Source organism: Dermacentor variabilis, chromosome 6 (assembly GCF_050947875.1).
Source record: "Dermacentor variabilis isolate Ectoservices chromosome 6, ASM5094787v1, whole genome shotgun sequence".
NCBI classification, from domain to species: Eukaryota; Metazoa; Arthropoda; class Arachnida; order Ixodida; family Ixodidae; genus Dermacentor; species Dermacentor variabilis.
Window position 1 is genome coordinate 118,779,236 of NC_134573.1, and position 25,117 is coordinate 118,804,352.

General features: G+C 47.9%; 2 protein-coding genes across 2 annotated transcripts in view; one reads left to right on the plus strand and one right to left on the minus strand.

Moving 5' to 3' along the window:
* Positions 1 to 1,517: 1,517 nt before the first annotated feature.
* Positions 1,518 to 5,546, plus strand: LOC142586270 (presenilin-1-like). Its single transcript, XM_075697517.1, has 3 exons — positions 1,518 to 1,685; positions 3,250 to 3,495; positions 4,257 to 5,546. Exons 1-3 carry the CDS (start codon positions 1,518 to 1,520, stop codon positions 5,544 to 5,546), a joined length of 1,704 nt encoding a protein of 567 aa, XP_075553632.1.
* A 15,476-nt stretch (positions 5,547 to 21,022) lies between these two features.
* The window catches only part of LOC142584343 (ionotropic receptor 93a-like), a 14,893-nt gene continuing 10,798 nt past the window's right edge, over positions 21,023 to 25,117 (minus strand). Inside the window, exons 8-9 of the mRNA XM_075694496.1 lie at positions 23,305 to 23,605; positions 21,023 to 22,638 (exon numbers count right to left, since the gene is read on the minus strand). Coding sequence (XP_075550611.1) covers positions 22,384 to 22,638; positions 23,305 to 23,605 — 556 coding nt within the window. The 3' untranslated portion in view covers positions 21,023 to 22,383. The remainder of the gene's footprint in view (positions 22,639 to 23,304; positions 23,606 to 25,117) is intronic.

Here is a 25,117-nt window from a genome sequence, read left to right on the forward strand (position 1 = left end):
ATCGCGCTATATTCTTACATGAAATGACAGACACACTTGCGAGGATATCTCTTGATGGGCCATTTATGTTAATTATGCCTACTTATGCTTTTGTCATTGCGGCTAGGTTTAGAAAACTTTATCTTTCCAAGATTCTACAAAACTGAAAATCCAAACATTGGAATTTAATCATTTGCCCTTTTCATAGAATAATAAATGGCGTCTCGTACGAAAATTAGAAATCTCTATAACAAAATTACGCTGCCGCATCACACCATTCAAATTTTTACCTATATGCAGGCCTGGTCTGGCACCGTCGCCTCTGTGTCCTACCTACCAGGAACCTGGAAGCATTTATCACTTCCTACTAGCATGCCGTCGACTCACATATCAGAGGAAGAAATCCAAATTTTCATTCCGAAAATTGGGTATTTCTTTAATTACTCAAAATATCCACTCCGGGGCTTCTTCATTGGGCTTTAGCCGCACGAACAACTGCGTGGCCATTTGCGACTATCTCTATGACACAAGAAGGCTATCACGTTAATTCTTGAAATCAATGATCGGATAGCTCCTTAAGTTTCCGACTGTGTGTTCGAAATTATTCTAATAATACCACCAAACCCCCCCCCCCCCCCCCCCCCCCCGAAAATTTGCTGCTTATACATAATTACAAACATCCTTATTTCTAAATCTGCCAGGTAAATCTATTTCCTAATCATCATAAACGTTTTAATTCACCCTGATTTACGTTTCAGTTTAGGTTTTTCTCTCTCCCCCTCCCTTTAACCTCTCACCGCTGACTTCTTGGCCAATCTCCCGTATAGTGGGTAAGCGCCACGAATGAGTGTGTCTGTCAAGCAAGCAAGCGAGAAAATCGTATACGCGGCGCTGTTGTCGTCGTCTTCGCTGGCCACAGGCTACAGCGACGACTTCGAACGCACAGTGCTCGTAGTCGAGAATATTACGTTTCTGGTCTAGTTATCACGGACGAAAGAAAAAATAGAAAGGATGTGCATGAAACGACTGCTAAAGCTGTGCTTGAAGAACTCCAGAGGCGACGGCACTGCTATTTCTCATTGCTGTAAGCTCATCCCACGCTTGTTAACTTGGGTTTCCTTTCTTTTACATTTAAATGTACTCTAACTAAGCCCACGAGGGGCTCATGCCCCTCGGTGGGCATCTGCCATTGTCGTAGCGGCACAACCTGCTCTTCACTGCTGAAAAGGCAAAAGAAGGGGAGATGCGAGGAGCTGACTTATTTTCTCGGACTGATAATCGTCGGTAACACCCTAGATAAGAAAGAAGCGCAACAAACTCAATAGTGCACAAACATCACGATTAGTTGACCAGTTCCGAGATTTTTACGCGCTACCATAATGACAGACATGTTCCTACTTTTTTCCCCCCACTATTTCCATCATGGTAACTGCAGTCGCTGTCATCATCAAGCGGCGTCATCGGGAGGCAAGAAGATAAAGAAGGTTAAGAAAGCCAGAAGCTATTCGCCAGCGTCTTGCGCCAGTCTCCAGTACGGAATGTCGGGAAGCGTCGAAAAAGCGGAGGATGTGGAGGCAGCGGAGGCACCAGAAGGGACTCCTGGGTTGTCCTCGCCCGCTGTCCCCGCTCCCTTGGCCATGACCGAAATTGACGTGGAGCAAGTCCGACAACTTCTGCGGCAGCTGTACGAGCACCTTATGCGCCAGGTATGCCTGCCCCTAGGGGCGGCCGAAGTGCTTGACGCGAAAGTGGGGAGGTGAAGGGGGTACAGGGACGGGCGACTTGTCCGTCACTAAGCTTCCTGGCTGAGTGAGTTCGCTGCTGCATGCCCCTGCATCCTTTCCCTTTGTCTTGTAGTGCCTTCCTGTTACCCGCATTCCATCATCAAGTTAGCTAGTAAATTGTATGATTGCTTCTAGCCAGATTATATGGATTGACTAATGCAATAACTTTCCCTTCATTCCGACATCAGTTCTCCTGTCATGACGACCATGCTATGCCGCTTTCCTGATCTGCGAATTTCATGGTCTGGCCTCTTCTACTTTTTCCTTTTAATCTTGGCTATAGAATATCAACTACCGGCGTTTACTATCAAACCAATAATTCCACATCCTAATTTCTTAACGTTGCACAGGTCATACTAAGAAATTCAACGACGATTACGATACTTCCTAACGCGAAATTTGAGCGCATTAGGGAGTATTAGGGAGCATACGTGTTTTATTTTCGCGATATTTGACTGGCGCGGACAATCTGGCTCGTGCGACACGTTGCAACCAGAGCGAAGTGTGGCGCCACTGCCTCGCTAATTGGCAGATCGTGGGAGGCAGCGCCTGGGTGACGCGTGGGCGCGATTAGCAGCAGCCGCCGCACGCAGACCTCCGCTCATGCAGCGTCATCGGTGAACAGAGGACGCTGGCTGGCGCCATCTTATAGCCGTCGCCGACGCAAGGCTCGTCTTGCGCAGCGCTACGCTTTTCTTCTCACGCTTTCGCCGTACCCTCCTCCTCCGGTTTCCTCCTCGGGCTCTCTTCGCTATCGCCGTCTTTCATCGGCTGCGCTCCGCGTTCGCTCTTTCATCCTTCGCCGCGCTCGTTCGCTCGATGACGAGGGACGTCGACGTTCACCCCAGGAACGGGCACCTAAGAGCTGCGCTCCAAGATAACTGATTCGGGACGCTTCTGTCGGAAATGTCAACCGGTAATGGCTCGGCTCGGGATCTCAGCTGGAGCACACGACAGCGAATCAGTGGAACAAAGCACCGCTTAGTGGGAAGTGAAGCGGCGGTCACTGGTTTTACGTAGGCCCTGTTTGCAGCTATCATAATTGAAGACGCTACTCCTTACAGCGTGAAATTCTTTCCCTCAACACAATAGTCATTATTCTGTAGGCATTTTCTGTTTCTGTCACACAGTATGCCGGATATTTTCCTGCCAAGAACGTTACTCGCATCCACACTTTCATTACACGAATGCCTTGGGTACACGCGCGCACAGAAGGTAACTGGCCAACTAGTCATGTTGATAGGACAAAATTAAAACTCAAAGGTGCGTAATGTCTTCAAGATTAATCGCTGCAATCCACTGGCACATTTCCAGTAAGACGATTACGGAACGGGTGGCACCGAAACCGCGTAGCTTTTAAGTGTTGAGGAGTTTAAGTGTTGAGGAGTGTTAAGTGTTAAGCGTAGCTTGTAAGTGTCAAGTGTTGGCAAACAGTACAACTGTGTGCCAGTGAAGGGTTACTAACTCTGCCGCCCTGATGTCTCAGGTCATCACGCTCATCGTGGCCGTCTCCATATGCATGCTGAGCGTGAGCGTGCTGACGCGCGTCCTCCAGCAGAGCCACAACGACTACCTGCAGATGGGCTACATTCGCTTTCCGGAGGACGCTGGCGCGGAGACCGTCGTGCTTATGAACTCCTTCGGGAATGCCTTCAGCTTCCTCGTGATGATCGTGATCGTCAACTGCGCCTTGGTGCTGCTATACAAGAGGGGCCACTACAACATCATCAAGGCGAGCACACGTGATGCAACGCGTCGGGATAGCGTTCGCTGAGTTTCCATAGTTACCAGCATAGATCCCTTTCCCTATTCCTTAATTAACGTGCATCAGTGTGCGCAGCCATTCCGGAACACATGAAGTTTACCAACTGTCAAGCTGCTGGTCATATTCTTGGTCAAATGTAAATTATCAACGTCCTGTTACGTGCTGTAGGAGACTTCAAGGATTCGGTACAAAGTACGACGTATAATGCCAGATCGCCTGAATGTTTGTTTTGGTGTGTTTACAATCCTCAACACATGCTTTAGGAACCGCTTTCTATGCGTTGAACTGAATCCTGGGGTTTTACATCTGGGGTTTTACGTCCCAAGACACTGATTTGATTATGAGGCACGCCGTAGTGAGGGAACTCCGGATAAATTTTAAGCACCAGGAGATCTTTGGAGTGCCCCCAATGTACGGGACACGGACGTTTTTGCATTTCGCCTACCACGGCCGCGACTCGAACCCGCGACCTCGTGCTTAGCAGCGCAACACCATACCCGCTAAACCACCACGAGGGGTACTTTGTATACGTTAAAGGGGTTCGTAATAACTACATATATCGTAATAGCGAAGATACGATTTTCAATACCGTCGACGCATGAGAAACATTTAACGCGACGTTGAAGCTTTTTTTTTTTTTTAAGATCGGTTAATGAAGCATACAACGCAGTCCTAAGCGGTCACTCACTGTTCCCGAGTATTTGTTCGTTATTTGTGCGCATATGCAGGCCTGGATGATAACTGGAAGCGGCGTGCTGCTCTTCCTGACGGGCTACTATTACCTGGGCCGACTGGCCTTTTACTTCAACGCGCCGCTGGACCACCTGACGTGTTCGCTGTTCATATGGAACGTGGGCGTGACCGGCATCACGTCGCTGTACCACGACGGGCCGTTCCTGATGCAGCAGGGCTACCTCGTGTACATATCTGTGCTCATGGCCGTGGCACTGGAGGAGTCCTTCCCCGAGTGGACGTCGTGGATCCTCTTGGTGCTCGTTTCCGTGTGGGACATATTCGCGGTGCTCTGCGTCCTGGGCCCGCTCCGGATCCTGCTCGAGACGGCCAAGGAGCGAAACGAGCCGCTCTTCCCGGCTCTCGTGTTCTCCACTTCCTCCGCGTGGTGCTACGCCATCGGCGGTCGCTCGGCGAGCCTGACGCGCGGCGCCCGCTCGTCCCGCGACATTGCTGCCGGCTCGAATCACTCGCTCGCCGACAAGGAGCTCCTACCCACAGATTCGACGTCCGATCCTCCAAATCGGAGGGGAACGCTGACTTCCGAGTGCGCCGATCGCACGAGCAAAGCTGCGGTTTCGCTTCGCTCCTGCCTCGAGGAGGCTGCGGACGACTCGCGGTTGGCCTCAGCGTTCCGGGAGCGCGCGGACTCGACGGCTTCGCCGAAGAAAGAAGACAACTTGCTCCGATTTAGCGATCCAAAGGAAGCCAACGATCCGCCCGGCTCGACTGATAAGGCGCGAGAATGTCGGAACGAGTTCGATGCGAAGACCTCCACCGGGTCGACTCCGAATTCTGCGGCCGCCGGTTCTGTCGTCCCGGAGAATCGCGGAGAGTCGCACGCGGCACGGCCGCACCAGTACCGCGACGAAGGCGGTGCCGCAGACAGGGAGGACGCCCCGTCACCGCTGTTGGCTCCCACCACTGGCGTTCACAGGTGCCGCCATCACGGCAGAGCCCACCGGCGCCGAGATGAACGGCGCCAGGCAGAGCGGGAATCGGGGGACGATGTGTCGGGCAACCAGGGAATGAAGATGGGCCTGGGAGACTTCATCTTCTACAGCGTGCTCGTGGGGAAGGCGTCGCGACACGGCACCGCGCTGACGGTGATCGCCTGCTACGTGGCCGTAATCGTGGGAATCCTGCTCACCCTCTCCCTGCTGGTGTATTTTCAGAAGCCGCTGCCTGCGTTGCCGTTCTCGATCGGCCTGGGTATCGCGGCCTACTTTTCGAGCTTTTATCTCGCCGAGCCTTTCATCGATGTCGTCGACGGGACCGTTTTCTAACTATAGCGGTCGCTTGCAGCTGTGGCGGCCAACTTGCTTTTTTTTTATAGAGAATAGCAGTGAGATAGATATACGATCAAGTTAAGCAGTAAACCGAGAACGACCTCAATTTTTGTCATTCTTCGTTGTAAAAGGGGAGCCCTTAAAGCGTTCACGCTGCCCGAAGTTATCGTTTGCTATTTATAAGCTTCTTATATGTGTCCAGAATATTCATTTTCTGAAATGGCATAGGTATAGCTGGACTAACGTTAAATAAGATCGTAAGTCGTATGGTCAACGCGAGGCTTCGAAAGGTGAAAGCTTTTGTTTGTCACGCTCAGTTCGTATTTTCAAAGACCATATGCGCCATCATTGGCAGGTATTAGCTAGCTTCTGTGCAGTCTAGAAAGCGATAAAAAAAGAAATAAACACAGAAACACGCATAAAGACCTTGTTTCGCAGTCAGTTTACATGATTGCCATTTTTAAAGGTGACAAGTTGCTGTTTCAGCTCTGCTGATCATGGTATAATTCTCAGAAATAACACTCGATCTTAACCAGCGTCTTCACGTCACTTAGATAATACTTGCAACGTGTGAGCACGCTTTAAACTCAGAAAACTAGGTTGACGTGAACACGCTCTGCAGCATGAAAGCAAGTGAGATGAGGAAACAGGGAAGACGAGCGCTTGTTCCATTTCGCTGCCTCTCTTGTGCATCGGACGTGTGTTCAATCCTACTTTAAGCACACACTACACACGAGCTAGTCCAAGAAGTTCTTTTTGAATTTATGACATTACTTGAAGTTAAAATAAATGGTAAGCAAACATGGTGCAGTCATAACTTTAACGGGGTCGGCTCATTACGTCCTTCGGTAGCGCTTAGCGAAATTACGTAGAGTTGACGAAATAGGGATAGCATCTACTGCGCTCAACTGTTTTGTTTTATCAGTGCAGGTGACGCATAACTTGAGCTGGCGAGCAACAGCTAATTTCTGGAGTTTTACGAGCAACACCACGATCGGATTACGAGTCAATTGGAATCAAGTTTCACCACTGAGGGTTCTTGAACGCGCAAATGCCTTAAGTACACGAGCGCTTCTGCATTTCGCCCCCGTCGTAATATTGCCGCCGCGGCCGAGGTCGAACCAGCAACCTCGAGCTCAGCAGTTCCACGCCTAGCCACCGAGCGGCCGCGGCGGGTCTAGCAGGCAACAGCATAATACCAACGAGGCACCGAATTGATGATGGTTATTCCATAGACATTATTCCAGACCAGTGATTAGCCTTGAAACTGGCGATTGAACGAGAGCGAAAGTGTATAAGACTATTAAAACGATAAATATATATCTTTTAGAGCGCAGCTCTTTGGCGTCCGTTCCTGGGTTTCGCGTCGTCGTCGGCCTCGTAACCAGCTCCGCCCCCCTTTCATCCCCCCAGCGCTAGCAGCGACCGACTGATACCGCTGGATGCCGCTGACGCCGCTAGAGAGTCAAGATAACGTGACTGCATAGAACACCGTCGCCGCCATGCAGAAAGAGGAGGAAAGGGTCCCCCCCCCCTTTTCTTGTGTGGCGGATAGGGTGCTCTTCAGTTGCCGACGCGCCGGTTATTCGTTGTCCCTGAAACCAACTCCGCAGCTGGGGTTGACTCACTATCGGCGTCAGCGGCATCAGTCAGTCGCTGCTATCTCTTCCCTCCTCCCTTTATCGTGTTGTCCGCTTGCTGCGCGCGCTTCTGCCCCTATCGTTTGCCGCTGGGTGTACACGCCGCCCCCCTCCCCCCTCTTCCTGCGAGTCTCCGGTTGTCAAAGCGCCGGCTCGAACTTAATTCCTTTCATCGCTCCTCCTCCAATGCAACCCCTGTGCGGTGGCAATCAGAGAGCCAGATCGGTGGCGGCGGATGTGTATATGTGCACCGCCCGAGCCGAAATTGCCGCTGCCGTTCGCCCTGTGCGGTGGCAATCAGAGAGCCAGATCGGTGGCGGCTTGACATAAAGACAAACAGCAATTTCCTAACACTTATGCGGGAGAACATCCCGTTCCTCTCGCTCGTAACGCGTCCCACGGCTGTGACAACCTCGCGAGGCACTTGTATAGATCTCGTCTTTGAGAATCAAGCATTGGTGTACCAAGTCGAACATATATCAGTCTATTTCTCCGACCACAAAGCTTCCTTCATGACTGTCAAGAACTGTTAGTGGAGTCTTTGTTAAAGGAATACGTGTGAAAAATAAAGAAAAAATTCTGTGATAGCGCATACATGTGTTGCTCGATTTCTTTGCCTCAATCTATCGAAAAGGTGAAACAGCTTACTTGCTGCGCTCAAATTTCGCATTAGGAAGTAACGTAATCGTCGGTAATTTTTTTAGTGGCCGCTGGCAACTGATGCAAGCAATGCAGTCGGGGGTGGATTGTTACCTTTTTTTTTTAAACTGTCCTCTCTCAAATGTGGACGTGAAAAACCTTCCCTCGTTGCCCACACTTTGTTATTGGCACGTGGCCTAAAAATGAAATCCAAGACTCTAATCACACGTGCAAGCGTTAAAAGTGTTAGTGATATAAATTTCAGTGTTACTTTCGGTGCAACCCGGTAAGCCACTTTCTCGATAGTAAAGTAAAATAAAGCCGAACAACTTCTATATTGCAGAACACTAGTATGTTTTACTGCTTTCTGTGTCTTTTTTGAATGATAAAAAAAATTAAACTGTGGGGTTTTACGTGCCAAAACCACTTTCTGATTATGAGGCACGCCGGAGTGGGGGACTGCGGAAATTTCGACCACCTGGGGTTCTTTAACGTGCACCTAAATCTAAGTACACGGGTGTTTTCGCATTTCGCCCCCATCGAAATGCGGCCGCCGTGGCCGGGATTCGATCCCGCGACCTCGTGCTCAGCAGCCGAACACCATAGCCACTGAGCAACCACGGCGGGTTTGAATGATCAGAGCGCGCTACTTCTGAACAGTTATAGCGATTGCGGCCGAGCAGGAGACGTATTGAACTCCGCAGTGGGCGCGCACAGATTCCTGCCTTTTATGCGCCGTGCTCTAGCGTGTGTGCAAGTTCGTAATCATGAGTGCTTCACAAGCAGAAATAAGCCATCTGAATGCAAATAACCGCTCACCATGGACCCCGATGGCGTACGTGAACGGTGGAGGTGATAAATCGGCGCCTGCATGACACATTATGTATCTAGCAGCACAAACTTCTACAGGTTATTTGAAAAGCATGTTAATGTCATTGTTGTGAATAATCTGCGAAGTATACGTCGTCAAGAAAGAACAATTGCCTCGAACCACGTTTTTTTTTTCTGCAGAACAACTGGAGCTTATGTATCTACTTACGATATTTTAATGCGCATAAAAGGAAGCGAGAACTGCAGCCGAGCTCAATGAAGAATAATAGTTAGTAGTGTACAGCATTATGTTGGCTGAAACTATAGAAACGAGGCGTTGTACTGCGACCCGCACCGTTTTGAAAGGGGTCTCATCTTGACTTGAATCTTTCGATCTATGGAACAACAAAGATGAATCGCGCGCGTCGGAGCATGCGCGTGATTCGCATGCAGGCGGCACCTTTTGGCGGCTGAGTTTTGTTCGAAACTCATTACTCTTCTCGCATGTCAGTCATTCTTTCAAGGAAACACCTTGTCGTGTCTTTCGTCTCCAGCACTGTAGTTCGATCGTGTATATTGGTTTCCGTGGGTGCCGCTGGCGTAGTCGCTACCACATGCGTGGCTTCTTCATTGACGATTGGTCCCACGAAAAAAGATGATTCGTAAGGTAGAGACACTTTGTTGTGGCTTCCCGGCTCGCGAAAGACATAAAGCGTGGGTCCCACCAAATTGGCGGCGTCAGCGTCGCTATTTGTAGTGTAGCCGAGAACAGTATCACTCATAGACGTAGAATCTGAATGGGTAAATATATCGATAATAGCCTGCGATATAATGGTATTTAAAGGAGCACTCCTTTCATGTGCATTCGCTCGTTCAACGCCAATTTGTAAAATGTTTTGTCATCTGGTACTTCTGATTTCGTTGCTCAAAGTGCCAGGAGTCGAGGTTTGGGTCGATTCATTAATTAGGCTGTTAGAGTCGTTGCTTAACGAGGGAGCATCGGTTTCCACCGTGATGTCTTGCGAATTCATTTTGTTGAAGTGTTGGACGAGGTCCTACGACTGGTTCATGGTCTCAGTGAACGTGACGAGATCGGTCAAGGCGGTAACGACGAACGCTTCCTCTGTGCGGTCTGCAGGCGTACTGCTCGTAGCGCTGGTCGCTATGCTTTCGTTCGCATATTCTGTTAACTCGATGTGGTTATCCGTAGGTTGCGTGTCATTCAATGACACGTCGTCGGCAACCATAGGCTGTGCAGTGGTTTCTGCGGTGATCGTGAAATTTTCATGCATCGATGCGGTTCCTCTGTCAGTTGAAGACGACACGTCGTCGGCAGCCGTAGGCTGTGCAGTAGTTTCTATGGTGATCGTGAGATTTTCATGAATCAATGCGGTTGCTTTGTCAGTTGAAGACAACACGTCGTCGGCAGCCGTAGGCTGTGCAGTAATTTCTGCGGTGATCGTGAGATTTTCATGAATCAATGCGGTTGCTTTGTCAGTTGAAGACGACACGTCGTCGGCAACCGTAGGCTGTGCAGTGGTTTCTGCGGTGATCGTGAGATTTTCATGAATCAATGCGGTTGCTTTGTCAGTTGAAGACGACACGTCGTCGGCAACCGTAGGCTGTGCAGTAATTTCTGCGGTGATCGTGAGATTTTCATGAATCAATACGATTGCTTTGTCAGTTGAAAACGACACGTCGTCGGCAGCCGTAGGCTGGGCAGTAATTTCTGCGGTGATCGTGAGATTTTCATGAATCAATGCGGTTGCTTTGTTAGTTGAAGACGACACGTCGTCGGCAACCGTAGGCTGTGCAGTAATTTCTGCGGTGATCGTGAGATTTTCATGAATCAATACGATTGCTTTGTCAGTTGAAAACGACACGTCGTCGGCAGCCGTAGGCTGGGCAGTAATTTCTGCGGTGATCGTGAGATTTTCATGAATCAATACGATTGCTTTGTCAGTTGAAAACGACACGTCGTCGGCAGCCGTAGGCTGGGCAGTAATTTCTGCGGTGATCGTGAGATTTTCATGAATCAATGCGGTTGCTTTGTTAGTTGAAGACGACACGTCGTCGGCAACCGTAGGCTGTACAGTAATTTCTGCGGTGATCGTGAGATTTTCATGCATCGATGCGGTTGCTTTGTCAGTTGAAGACGACACGTCGTCGGCGACCGTAGGCTGTGCAGTAATTTCTGCGGTGATCGTGAGATTTTCATGAATCAATGCGGTTGCTTTGTCAGTTGAAGACGACACGTCGTCGGCGACCGTAGGCTGTGCAGTGGTTTCTGCGGTGATCGTGAGATTTTCATGAATCAATGCGGTTGCTTTGTCGCTTGAAGACGACACGTCGTCGGCAGTTGCTGACTCTGCGGTGGTTCCCATACTCCCCGTGGCTCTTTTGTACACGTTCGCGAGCGTGAAATCACCGTGTAGCGTTGTCTGTTGTTGCTGTTCTTCGACGGCCACCGTGTCGGCTACCGCGTCGGAGGTCACGGCGGTCGACGAAACGCTGACGTTGCTTTTGTCGATGAGCATGACGAAGTACAGCAGGACACCCACGACCAGGGTAGCGCACACGGCGATGAGAGAGACGAAAAAGGCCAGGGCCTTGGTCGACGTCCTCGAGGGGCTTCTCTCGTTGGTGGGAAAAGGCGTCAGCGGTTGCGTTGGGGTCGCCTTTTTCGCAGGCCGCTTTCATACGCCGTGGAAAAGATCGATGATGATGATGATGATGATGGCCTCAAGTTATGGCTCATACCCACACTGGGGGATTGGCCAAGAATTGCGTGCTGAAACGTTCACCTATTCTTTTGAAGTGCTACTTATTCGATGAGAAAAAAAAATATCGAGTACCTTCTTCTTCTTCCTTCAGAATTTTGCCACGTACCCAGGAGAGGGGGGGGAGGGATCGGCCATGGTTCTCAATGGAAGGATAATGTGAAGTTCTTGCTTCGTGTTAACTTATTGATCTGTACTATGTATATTTAATTAGTAGTGATTATAAATTATTTGTCTGTTTTCTTGAATAGTGGTCACGCCAATTTTTACGAAGATGCTATACTGCGAAAAGAACACGATTCAGTGTTAATAATGAGGTTAAAGGTGTTTAACATGAGAGTCTCCCAGTAGCAACGATCTGCTCATGCACAATCTAGCAGACTTCCTTTCGGGCTCGACCAAGGGTATTTGCCCCAGAAGATAAAATGTTAATCACCGAGAGTGGAAGGCCCATACGCAATATGGGCTGCTCTAAGTAGGTCTTTCTTTCGGGAAACACATTTTCGGCAAAAGAGGAAGAAATGGTCCAGTGATTCTACATTTCCACATGACGCACAAAGGTTCGTACAGATTTGGCTGCGGTTGATGTCATAATAGCGTAAGGAAAACTTCGCGTTGCCGAGAGGGTTAAGACCGGACGTTCCAGGGGAACGCTAAATGTTCGGAATCCGGTGCAGCAAGGAGGGGCACATGTTTTTTACCAGGACCTGTTGTCTCCTTCGGAATATTGTCACCGCCAGCAGAGTAAGGTTGGGTATAAAGGAACTTACTGGCCCACCAAGCGCTGCCTTTGCCAAGCTATCTGGAATCTCATTAAGTACTAGTCAACTATGTCCAGGTATCCAGAAAAACCCGATTTCTTTAACGTGATGTGGAATAAAGAAGTGTAGCGATCGGTGAAATAGTGAATTATTTGTGCTTTTTAGCGACATAAGAACTGACAGGTAGTCTGCGAGCAATATTATGCGACACATTTTTCTCATATGGCCAGAATCCGGCCACATAAATTGGAGTGTAATCGGAAGGACGGATAGCAAAGCTCCGTGATAGTGTTTCAGAGCAAATGCCTATCGCTGATTTCTCATCTTTTCGGGAGGCGTCCATGGACACTCATTGTACGAGGAAAAATCTTCCAAATACTCATTAAAGAGTCCGACTAGCGCCTGTTTGGCTATGAATTTAGCATTATTCGGAAAGACGTATTCAAACTTACAAGTATTACATGTCTTTAAGCATGGAATGCTTTTACATTCCGTTGTCGGCGACCTTCAAGTGACACTGAGCAAAAAAAAGCCAGAGGCGTTATCTGGGTACTCAAACGAGAACATCCGGGCAAGTTGCGAGAACAAAACGAGATCATCCGGGCAACCAGTCAAGACCGCATTACATACGCTAGCTACTTCCCAAACAACTTACAAAAAATATTGCTTCCGAGTTAATAATAATAATAATAATATTTGAGGTTTTACGTGCCAAAACCACTTTCTGATTATGAGGCACGCCGTAGTGGACGACTCCGGAAATTTTGACCATTTGGGGTTCTTTAACGTGCACCTAAATCTAAGCACACGGGTGTTTTCGCATTTCGCCCCCATCGAAATGCGGCCGCCGTGGCCGGGATTCGATCCCGCGACCTCGTGCTCAGCAGCCCAATTGCTTCCGAGTTCTTTCAAATGCTTGTTCACAGTATCACTCAAGCTGTAACTTTTAGCACGCTGAAGTTTTATTTTTCGTTTGCAATAGGGGAGGGGGTTGCGATGTTCGAAATGGATGCAGGGCACTATACACTTGATTGTCATCTTTTGGCGCTGAGACAGGGTTGCCTGTGCGCCGAGGTTCTGTCTGTGACAGGAAACTATTGCGTCATTGTGGACCAGTGCACAGTATGGCGTGGTGCGGTACGGTGGGATGGGATGTGCCGTTGCGTACATGGACTGCACCTATTTTGAGATTGTGGCTACAGTATCATCTCAAACCAATCTGATTTGCCGGTAGCCATTTCATGCTTACATCTACTCTAAAATACGGGAGGGCCAGCGTTTTTATTGAAGTGACGTATTGAACTGATCGTAGATTAAGGTTTATTTTTGCTAAACGACTGCGTAAACACGACCTGGGGGAGCTTGTATCTTGGCCACATAGAATAAAAAAAGAATAGTGTCGGTTTTGCGACGAACACCGGCCAACTTGTCCCTGGAACATGTTCGTATGCTCTAAGAAAAGCTTTCACTGTTAACAGCTGAAATCTCGACGCTAAAATCTTGTATGTTTGCTTCTAGATACAGCACAGAGTTCGAAACATACTTAGAGACGCCAAGACACTGACGTAGAGCCCTTCTCTCTACTATAAGTAAAGGTTGCAAGTTATAGTTTGGAGAGCCAGATATCAGCACGCAACCAAATTCAAGAACGAATATAGGCTACCACGCGGAAGCGAATACTTCTGCAGCACGTGCCTCGGTCGGAAGCTCAGCCATAACGAAAGCACGCCTATAATTGTGGTGGAAGTCGGTGAAACTGTCGCGCATATTTATGGGTATTGTGAAGATCTTGAGTGCGTTTGTTTTCCGATTATTCTTCTTTTCTATCTCACATTCGTCTAGGACACTAACACAAAGTTCACGAGTTACAATGGGTACATTTGCCGAATACTATGATCAAGACCATCACCACCGTCGTCACCATAATCATTATAGCAGGTGATTTGGCCAAGGAGATACGAAAATTCCAATAATCGTTCTGGCGCCGACGAAAACACAAAGAAAATAAAAAAAAACGGGAAGATAGTTAACCAGTGAAGCTGAAAGGTGAGCCCCCTGTGTTTATTACTGGGTTAATTTCGACGTTTCGTAAAACGACGGCTTGGTAGGCTGCCGGATCCCGGGTCCACAGTTGCTGCTTGCGCTCGGCTGCACGAGCCTATTCATGTGCCCGGGCTGCAGCATCGGCACGGCCTAGACGAGCTCGTTCCCGGTTCTGCTTGCGGCGTTGCTGATCGAAAGCTGCCTGCTCCTAAAGAGTACGTATGGCGCGTAGCCTACCCATCTCGAAGCCGGAGAGAAACTGCTATAGACACACGCTCGGCTGTGACGGAGAGAAACGACGTTACTACTGGCGCAGTCAATCGTGCGTCCCTCTCTCTCTCTCAGCTTTGCTGTAATAATGCCTATTAATGAACTTAAGCGAAATCTAAAATTGATTTTATTCAGTGATCAACAACTGCGCTCTGTTAAATTTTTTAAATGTGTGCGATTCATGATAATTTTCATGCTAACCACTGAAATTTCTGACGCTGTTCTTTTCACTACCAATTTCATGATCTTGGCCTTTATTATTTGTTCACTATAATAATTTTTAACTCCGTTAGTATAGGAGACCTCACCTGCGGTTAGTAACCTTGTCGCCTTCTTTTGCATATTCTTCTGTATACCACTGTACTGTTGTATTCATAATAAACATTAATGAATTTAAAGACTGATTGAAAAACAAACCTCCACTCACAAGAAAGAAAAAGAACCAGGTAATTATACAAGTACAAGAATGGGCCGTGCATTCTGCGCATTATTCTACGTGCATTCTGCGCATTCCGCTGTTCGTGTTTTTTCTTCTTTTCCCCATTAACAAAAAGCGTGAGTGGTGAAGTAAGTTGATTTTGTTGTGGCAGTTTCCGCATATGTGTCGAAAGGTGAAATCTCCGAGCAATTGGTAGCGCGCAAACACAGTCACTACACGTTTGCCTCAGCCTTCCACGGAGCGCTTCTACAGCCGGAGCTGTAATAATGACTCGAGACTATCCGATCACGGCGTACGTTACCGCCGACACGCTAAGAACGCTTATCCGCCACATTTCGTGGATGAAATCGAACAATATTGCTTGTCGGCCCGAACGACGACCATAGGTCATTCTCCACCATTGTCAACACTCATCGTGCCTCCCTGCCATCCGGCTTCACGCCCTCTCAGCAAATTCACAGTCATGTTTTTGGTGTCTACAACAACCGGAAGTGAGCGTTTTCATCCAAGGGATACGAAAGAAGGCTGGTCTGTCTACTTTTATACTGAAACAAACTCTGGATTGTTTGCAAGCTTTGAGTCCACACATACGCGATGGTTCTTCCTATTACACCAGCTCCACCGGCGCAGTGGTTATCCCATCAAGATAAGCAGCATCAAATACAATATTTCTCATATCACAACGTCGATGGGTTCGAAGCTTGTTGCCCTCCGAGGCGCCGTTGATTATATTAGCCAACCAGCTAATCGGTGGACGATAGTCTGCGATTACAAGGCAGCTCAGTGTATGTTGTCATTGTCATGTTGTCAGCTATTTGTCGCAGGTCTTGTAAACAACTCGTGTCGGTGACATGAGAAACAGACCACTACGTGATCGCGCAAGTAGACAACGTATTTCAGTGGCTGTCGCATCATTACATCTCCGGCAACGACCTCGCCGACGGAACTGTTTGGAAAGAGAATGAAGGAACAAGTTTTGTTTCTATACCTTTGTCGAGCACTGACGCACCAGTGCAAGCTAGTACATGATTTAACAATATAGAAGTGACAAGCGCAAGATTTTACTCACCTTCGTTTGCAAATACTCGAACATTCTGTGCAACTGCGCTTGTTACCTAGTTTTCCCCAAAGTGAAGAAACAGTAATTTATTGCTTTCGCCTGGGCGTTGCGTTCACCGATGAATACTCATTTCTGACTCGCAATGATCGCGGCAGCGCGCACTGCAGTGCCTGTGGTGGCCAAGAAACTCTAGGACACCTTCTGTCCTTTAAAAATGACAATCATTCTACTTTGAGAAGATGGAATGGCAGCGAAAGCTTACGACAGTCAAAGCTCTCAAACGAACAGTAAAGTGCTTTCGCTGCCATTCCATCTTCACAGAGTGGAATGGTTGTCATTTTCTGCGTTGCGAGTCTGGCCTCGTTGCTCGTTCGGAGGTGCCCGGCCTCGCGATTGTCGTTTTCGTTCAGCATCGCGGGAACGTTCTTCGTCAGTGGTCGTTTCGCGCCGGCGCCGTTTACATTCTCGTTGCTGCTCCCTCCGACGCTCCTCGTATGCATGTTCTTCTTCCGGTGTACGAACTATACGTGCCCGCCCCATCGATAACGTAGCTATTTTTAGCGCCGTTACCTCTCCTACTTATGCACTGCGATAACCTTGACGTCACTATATTGTTCACGGCGAGCGTTCTAATCTGTTCCGCATTTTGACATTTGTGCCGCCGCACTGCACCCATATGGGTTTGTGAGAAATCGCTAAGTCCGTTTCTGTTGCCGGACGCCGAAAAGAATAGGGAAGGTCAGTCCACATATAGCTTTCGCTGTAAAATAAAACGCTTGCCCTCTGCAATGCTTTAAACCAGCCTGACAGAAAACCTTTCTCGTTGGACAAGATTCTAAGACCATGATCTCGCGAATCACAGCTGCAGAAGGTTACAAAAGCGCTGCTGCAATTCCTGAAGGCAACCGGACTGAGCGACGGTCTGCGATAAGCGCTGAATATTTGACCACGTCGGTGACATCAACATCAGTTGACTTTCGTTATCTTAATGCCTTACTCCCATTTCCCCAAGTGCACGATATATGTACCCAACCGGATGCAGTACTGGTTAGCCTCTCTGCCTTTCACTTATCAGTCTCTTTATTTTTCACAACAGCACAATTTCAACGCCTTCTTATCCCATTTGATAAAAAAATAAAGATAAATCGCATATTGCGTTTATTATTATCATGTTTATTATTGATCATGTTTTACTGCATCTGGGAAGTTTTTGCCTTGCTCAAAAAACACAAGTCTTTCGGAACCCCTTCTCTATTATGCAAACAGTTACTAAGGGGATCATTAAACCGCATTCAAAAACAAACCGCGTTATTAAGAAGGAAAGAGCATTCGCAAAAGCGGCATCGCTGTTTCACCGCTTCTCGTCGAGCTGTTCCAGGCTGGACGTGCTGAACCAGATGTTTCGTGAACCTGATCGCCTGGCTTCGATTCACGAATGTCAACCGCATATTTCAGGTGAGCCGTAGGATTCGCAGGCAGGTCTTTTGTCCGGAACCTGATAATATGTTCACCTTCAGAAGCGTTGCTCGGTGCACCGACGCTCGCATTGTAGTTGGTAGCGACGTCACTGGGATCGGTGTAGTTAGTTCGCGCACTGTTTTCTGCGAAGGCCACTTTCCTTACGGCTGGTGTACGCCTGCCTGTATCCGCATCACAACCGTTTGAGCTTGTTGGCGTTTCGAAAGTAACCGTTTCTTCGTGCAGGCCAGCAAGCACTTCAAAGACGTCTTGTCGGAATCCTGATGAACTGAACCTTGCAGAGTCGTTATTTGTAAAATTGGCTGCGGGAGCACCACTGTCGAAAGAGACGCCCTGTAACGCGTCGCTTGGAACCTCCAGATCGACCAAGGTTTCAATAATCGCGATCTCTTCCACTTTAGTTCGCCCCGCGTTTGCCCCTGCATAGTCTTGCAGACCTGTGATGCCCGTAGTGTTGCTAGAGACGTCCGCATCGAGTCGTCTGTTCGAATCGTACGGTGTGGAAGCACCGTCCGAATGCAAGTCACCGGCGATCGCCGACGGGAAGGTTTCCTTATGGCGACGGGCCCTGCCACTGACCCTGCTCGTGGCTCCGTCTGTGGGCACGGCCGAATCGGTGCTGCCGTTCTTCGCAGCGCCCTCATGGTCGTGTCCCTCGGACGTCGAGCCATGCGTCGACAAGCGGCGTCGACGACGTCGGCGCCGCTTGTCATCGTCGACGTCGTCGTCGGGTGTCACAGAGCGCGGTGAAGCGACGGCGTGGCCCTTGTCGGCGAGCGAGAGGAACACGTAAACCAGGAGAGCCGCGACGAGGACGACGCACATGGTGAGGAGCGCCCCGAAGAAGGCCAGAGCGGGCATCCCCCTGATTGCGCGTAGCCTGCTCAGCAAGGCATGTGTGGGCGTCTTCGTGCTGACGTAGCTCTGGGTGCTGGACCCAGTCGTGGTCAGCATATCCGGCGGCGTACTTTGAGCGAAGACGCAGTTGGCGGCTTGTCGAATGACGGGCAAGGAAATAACCGTGACGGTCACAGACTCGTGCTGGGAACGTGGCGTTCCTCTTAAGTTTCGGGGTCTAGACACCGAAGTACTTAGAGCGAGGCGATTGCCAGTCTGCGGCTCGGATGATCTTCTTTTTTCTCTTCTTGAATTAATGCTTGCACGTGACATGTGCACATGCCCTCATGGCTTCCCCAGCTTCACCAGCGCCACAGCAAAAAAGAAATAAATAAAAAATAAAAAAAGAAGGAAATAACTGGCAATGCCGAATTACTTTTAGATTGCCGACATCTATTTACTTTACCGTGATATCCTGAAAGAGACAGACAAACAAACGAAGTGCAATTTGACGGAACGCTAGTTTTTATTACAAACACAACACTGGGGATGCAATAACTTAATTAATCAGCAAATAAAAATTATGTCTAATTAATTATATTTATTAGATAATTACCTGAATTATGAGTTCTTGCGTGCCGAAGCCATCATATAGTTATGATGCACGCCATAGCTATAGCGACTCCCGATTAATTCTGAACACTTGGAGTTCCTTTCACGTGCACCTTAATATAAATACACGAGTGTTTTTGCATTTTTCTCTCGTTGAAGAGCGGCACTGGAAAGCTCGAAGCGAATAAACTAAAGAAAAAAACCCAGAGCCATAGATTACTTTTCCGTAAAGGTAACAAATAAAGTAAAAACATTACAGTACTTTTCTGTGTGAATGAGTACCACATATATATTGTCACCGGTTTTGCCCACCGAAAGACCGTGCGACCAAAACCTGGTGCTTGGCTTCCCCTCAAGACTTATCGAATATGTGAAATGCAGGCGGATGTCACTCGCTCACACTTTTTGAGAAGCGCTAACTGGTTGAAAGGCGCTGCACAATAAAAAAATACAGACTTGCACGGGAAAGCTGCAAAATTATTTTTTTCGCATGAAAAAGAAAAGCAAAGTTCTGTTCACAAAGTACAGGACATGATGTCGAGGTACTGAATGAAAGGTTTATTGGCGCAATGCAATGCAGGATTGTGAGCTGATGTCACCCACCTTGAGTGAATTGGTGAAATCACTTATACGCCTTATTTGTGTCGCCAGAGCGATACTCAACTGCAATTCTAGGATACCGGCGAGTGTACACCCTAAGTATGGGTGCTCATCGGGATTACACTGCATCAAGTCTGCTTGAACGCCTTGCAAAGTAAAAGAAGGTCCTCATGCTTTCCCGTTTCAATACGTTGTCTAGCGCAAATACGTGCAGCTCAGGCGTATGTTGTGCCAAGCTTATCAAAAGAGCACAATATATGCGGCCCACAACAAACTGCAATTTGGTTATTGTGGCATCAAAAAGGCCCTATCTAGGCATTAGTTGAAGCATATGTGTTTTTTTTTGTTCTTTCAGACTAGTATCTAGGGACTTTTGGCCAGCGGCTTCATTCTTGGAGTTGCATCATTTGGATTAGATACGAAGAACTTTGCTCGAATAGTCCTCGGACAGGGACAAATACGTTGTGCAGAAAATGGTCACAGCAGTTATCTTCCATAAGCGCATAGATAGCAGAACAGTGCTGGCGATATTGGCATGTTCAGTGCGAGCTCACTTACACTGTCACCACAAAACGTGTTGTTCATTGGGTTCGTGTATTTCGTCCTTTTTTGCTTGTCTTACTGAGACCGCTTGCTTACTATATTTTTGTGACGGAACAACACTAATTATCCTGTGCAACCACTACTTAGGCACAAAAGTAGGTAACTGTAAGACCTCTGCGAAGGTTATAAAGACAGTCCTGATGTCTCTACTACTGACTGCTGTACAGTAGTACACATCGAAAATTTGTAGATTAAGCGATAACTGCAAAGAATGTACTGCATACAGTGAGCAGGAACATTGACATTTACAGCAGCATAATTTGAATACGTGTAACGGAGCACGTAAAAGATATTGCAGTTTGCGGTGAACATATTAAACATGACTCCAGAACCAACGAGCTGCATTACTTAATCTCGGAGGTTATCATATATTCTAGTTACATAGACATGAACGTGGTGACTATTACTACGTGAGACATCTGTGCTTAAGAGGAACACTGTGATGATGTGAGAGCACTGAAATAACAGTAGCTTTCAAAGATTGAACAGTGAAACGTTCAAACGTCGCTACACCAAACAAAAGAATTTCGACAAGGAGTTACATCCCAAACCACGGCTTTCTCGCAACTAGTTCAGGTGACAACACAATTAGGCCGAGCAAATAAGAACATACTTGTTGATGTTTTCAATCGAGATCTTGACACAGATATATATATATATATATATATATATATATATATATATATATATATATATATATATATATATATGTGTGTATGTGTGTGTGTGTGTGTGTGTGTGTGTGTGTGTGTGTGTGTGTGTGTGTGTGTGTGTGTGTGTGTGTGTGTGTGTGTGTGTGTGTGTGTGTGTAGACGCAGAAGTCGTGTGCTTCATACGCACTACTATAAAGATTACAAAACGTTTTCATTGAAATGGCGTGTGGCTCGTAAGCTGTGACTGACTCTGAGCTTCTAAAATAATGTTTGCAAATGTGGTTTTCAAGCCTGTAACTTCAGCACGTAGTAAACAGTGTTTCTTTTCTTTTGAAGTAGTTTCGAGCAAATCATTACACGACAGAACGCGAATGAATAAACGACAAGAATAGGGTGGGGATTGATCCTCGTGTGTTTTTAAAGGCAGATTTTTAACATGTTGTCCCCTATTCTTCCAAAAGATCTGTGGTGTTTTGCTAAATAACAGTAACCTATGATGGAATGCAACATTTCTGTGAGTAAAGACAGCAGGTTATGGCTGTAAGTTCTATGGACAACATCGTAGCAAGTGCGATGATCAGAACAGCAGTTGAGGCGTGCCTGCAAACTACCATGTTATGGTTTTCCGTGTGCTTTGAAGAAGTATTAGGACCCGGAGTCTGGTATGTCAGTTTGCTTTACATACGCCCTTTAAAGGGCCGCTCACAATGCAGGGCACTGTAGAGAGACAAGCGCGGTGCATGGAGAATGCGCCGACAATCGTGTCTGAAACGCACCAAACTGCTGCATGGTGCAAAAGCAGCTGCAATTTTAAACCAAAGCCAGTTCACCCTTCTTCCCCGATGGAGCCCCGTTACCTGCCAGAGAATCATGGTCCCGTGCGTAAACTCCTCTACGGGGGACGCTTTGCCTGCAAGGTGACTGATTATGGGATGTGCAATCACATAATATATAATCGTATAATATGTAATCATATAATATATAATCATATAATGCAGAGTGCGCGCCACTGGATGTGCGCCATACAGTAAAAGAAAAAAAAAGCAAGCCAGGCTCGTGGTATAAATATGACGCGGTTCCTCGGCTCCAGGATGGGAGAAGGCAAACGAGGAATTTCGCTTTTGCGCACGCTAGTCGAGGCAAAGAAATTGTTTAAAATTAAGTTCTGGGTTGTTACCTGCCAAAACAACGATCTGATTATTAGGCACGCTGTCATTGTGTGGGACTCCGGATTAATTTTGACCACCAGGCGTTCTTGACATGTACCCGATGTACGATACCCCGGCGCTTTCGCATTTCGGCCCCATCGAAATGTGGCCGCCTTGATTTGATCTCGTGGTCTCGTGCTTAGCAGCGTAACGCCAAAGCCACTAAGCAATCACGGCGGGTGTCGACGCAGAGAGAGAGAAAGAGAGAGCGTCTCTGTTGATAGTGAAGCTCCCCTTCTGGCAGCATGACGACCCGATATTCGAATTTCTCCTATGTACCCTATTTACGAAACAATTTGACTAATTATTGCAGCAGAATGCTCCTTGGACAGCGCTTCCCAATTTCGAATGTGTAGCAAAAATTTCCAACGGGGCCCGGTGAGGCGTCTGCTCGCACAAGTCACGGCCAGTTCCCGACCATGACGACGTGTCCGCGCCGCCGGCCTTGCGCCGGCTCCTCGGCTGCTGCTGTTCCACCCCAGCAAGGCTGGTAGAAAGGGAAGGGTGACGTCTGCTTCACGAACAGCGGCCGACGGCCGAACTGGCCGAAGGCTGGGTAGCAGTCGCTGATGACGTGGCCTCCGGGACCGACCGTGGTCCAGACGGCCTCTTCGGCGCGCTTCCAGCCATGTCGCAGACTGATAAAGGGGCGTGTCTGCGAAGAAAGGGATGACACACTCAAAACTGTCGAGCTCAACGAGTCGTTTTCGAGATCAACTGTCGAGGTCAACTGTCGCAGTGTTCAGCTACAAGCACAATGTTCTATTCCCGGCTGAAGTAGACGCATTTGTACAGTATGCTGTGCGTTAGCGTCTGGGGGGCTGCAAGTTTTGTACGTGTTACGCAAAGCCGCGGAGATCAAACTCGATGCAGAAACCTCACAAGATTAAACTGCGTCTTTCTCAGCCGGAGTGTGGCATTCGAACTATCAACAACAACACGCTGAACCTATGGTAAACAGCTTCTGGTTCCAGTAAGCCTTCATGTGGATGCAAATAGCACTTCTGCGACGCTTCTAGCGCGTGAAACGCGCATGCAGACATGTGGAGCACAACCCCGGCAAAAGGCGGCGGACGTGTTCAAAACTGATTGATATCGCGGATTATGCAATCGTTTCTTTGGCATTACACGACAGTATATCCTTTGCTATCACACGTGGCAAAGATGACCGTCCTTCAATGGAAACAGTGAGCCCGATGTGAAGTATGTCTTATCGTGCATTCTGATACTCATGGCAGTGTTTTCCACCAAAACGGCGATGACACTAGCTGTTATAATAATAAAAAAAAAGACGCGTTTTCACGGCGAAAACTTGCCATACCGTGTGGTTGTCGGTTGTCCACCAAGTGTTCTCCCGCTCCGAGGCCGGCCCCAACGGCGTCAGCATTCGTGCTCTGCGCTGAGCGCGAGCCCAGCGGGCGACGAACTCGACGGGAACGAGCAGCGAGGAGATCGCGGTGCCGATCAGCAGCAGCAGGAACGCGCTCTCCAGCTCCGACAGGCCGATGGGCTTGGAAAGGCCGCGGCTGTCCTCGTCGTAGTCGCGGATGCACGCGTGCGGCTTCTCGCGGTGGTTCTTCAGCAGGAAGCGCAGGTTGCCTGAACTGCGCAGCTTGAAGAAGCTGCGTGTGGGCGCGCCAAGCCGAAGTCGTATGCATATTCGATTCGTATGCACATTCGTATGCACTCGATTCGCCAACGAACGAAATAAGCTCGTCTAACCGTTTCTTCACCGAAGGTGCCCACTAGAATCAGTGTTGACGACTTAGCACGTTTGCCGCTAATGAGGCGGATTTTATGTTACTTAAGGGCCGGAATTCCCATTTAGTGCATAGTGTTTCTTTCAACTGATTTTGAATATTGCTCAGTTGATTAATCTATCGCCCCAGAAAACTTGTTGCGGCACCACGGCCGTCCAGCCTGGCCTTAGTAGACACAAGAGTGCCATTACTGAGCATTGACTGCCAGGCAATGTTCGTCGACTCATCGGTAGTGCCAGCATGTACGCGGTGGCAGTGACAAAGGCCTGAACAGGCAAAACCCAAGGGCAGGCGCGACAGTCAATGCGCAGAAACGTCCTATAATCCATGCTAGGCAACTAAAACCCGCTCTGAAGTGTGCAGGTATAGGTTTATCGAGATCAAATAGCCAGATGACACCCAGAACTTGAGAAGGAAATCTTGAGACCAGTAAATGTGGGTTGGTGTGCAAATGAGAGGAGAGCTCAGATTATGGACGGCTGTGTACTGATACTCATCGTATCAACCTTTGCGAACTGGCGCCATTCTGGAAATTCATTCCAAGCAGATGCGCCTTGCAAGTTCAACGGCTCCAATTCGTAAATTGCAATATATTCTGTAAAGCCATTAATGAGAAGTTAATTAGTGAATGTTTTACTAGATGAATATGTGTTTCGATTTTTCGTGCATGTCAGCTTCTCTGAATAATCCAGCTCAAGTACTAGAATCACGTTTAGGGCAACAGGCGGTCTTTTAAAAATCCGGATAACTTAAAAAGATCATCCCGTATATCAGCGTAAAGAAGCGATCTCGCAGTGGCGATGCTCTCTACGTTTGAAGACGGCCGTGGTAGGTTTCGTTGTAGAAGTTGAAGGTAATTTACTGTGCTGTAAGAATCACTTAATGGTAACGTTTAGTAAATGGCAACAGAGTAAATGTTAACGCATCACTGTCAATATAAAGAAGCATAATTTTACCTTGCGTACATACAGGGTGCCCAACTACCATGCACCAAGGTTTAAATATATGCAAATGCCACGTAGCTGGACAGAACCAAGGTAATGTTGTTTGCCGTCGCTTGCATATACTTGAATTATTTTTTGTATCCCGCAAAATTCCATAATTGGTCTTAATTAATTACTCAATCAATCAACTTCTCAAATATTATAGTTGGATGAAAAGTGTCAATTAGAAAATTGTAGAACAACATGAAAAACTCCGGATACAGCTTTCCGTTGCTCAATACGTGCTACACATTATAGTTTTTTTCCGAGCGTGAAAGAAACCTGCGAATACACACAAAGTACCTCGAGCGGCCAATCGCCCGGCAATTTCGCGTGTATTCGTGGGCTTCTTTCACGCTCAGGAAATACAATTTTGTATAGCACGTACTGA

Coding starts and splice junctions, on each gene's coding strand:
- LOC142586270 (XM_075697517.1), top strand. CDS start 1,518: ATGTCGGGAAGCGTCGAAAAAGCGGAGGATGTGGAGGCAGCGGAGGCA. Junction 1,686..3,249: donor ACGAGCACCTTATGCGCCAG/GTATGCCTGCCC, acceptor CTGATGTCTCAG/GTCATCACGCTCATCGTGGC. Junction 3,496..4,256: donor GCCACTACAACATCATCAAG/GCGAGCACACGT, acceptor GCGCATATGCAG/GCCTGGATGATAACTGGAAG.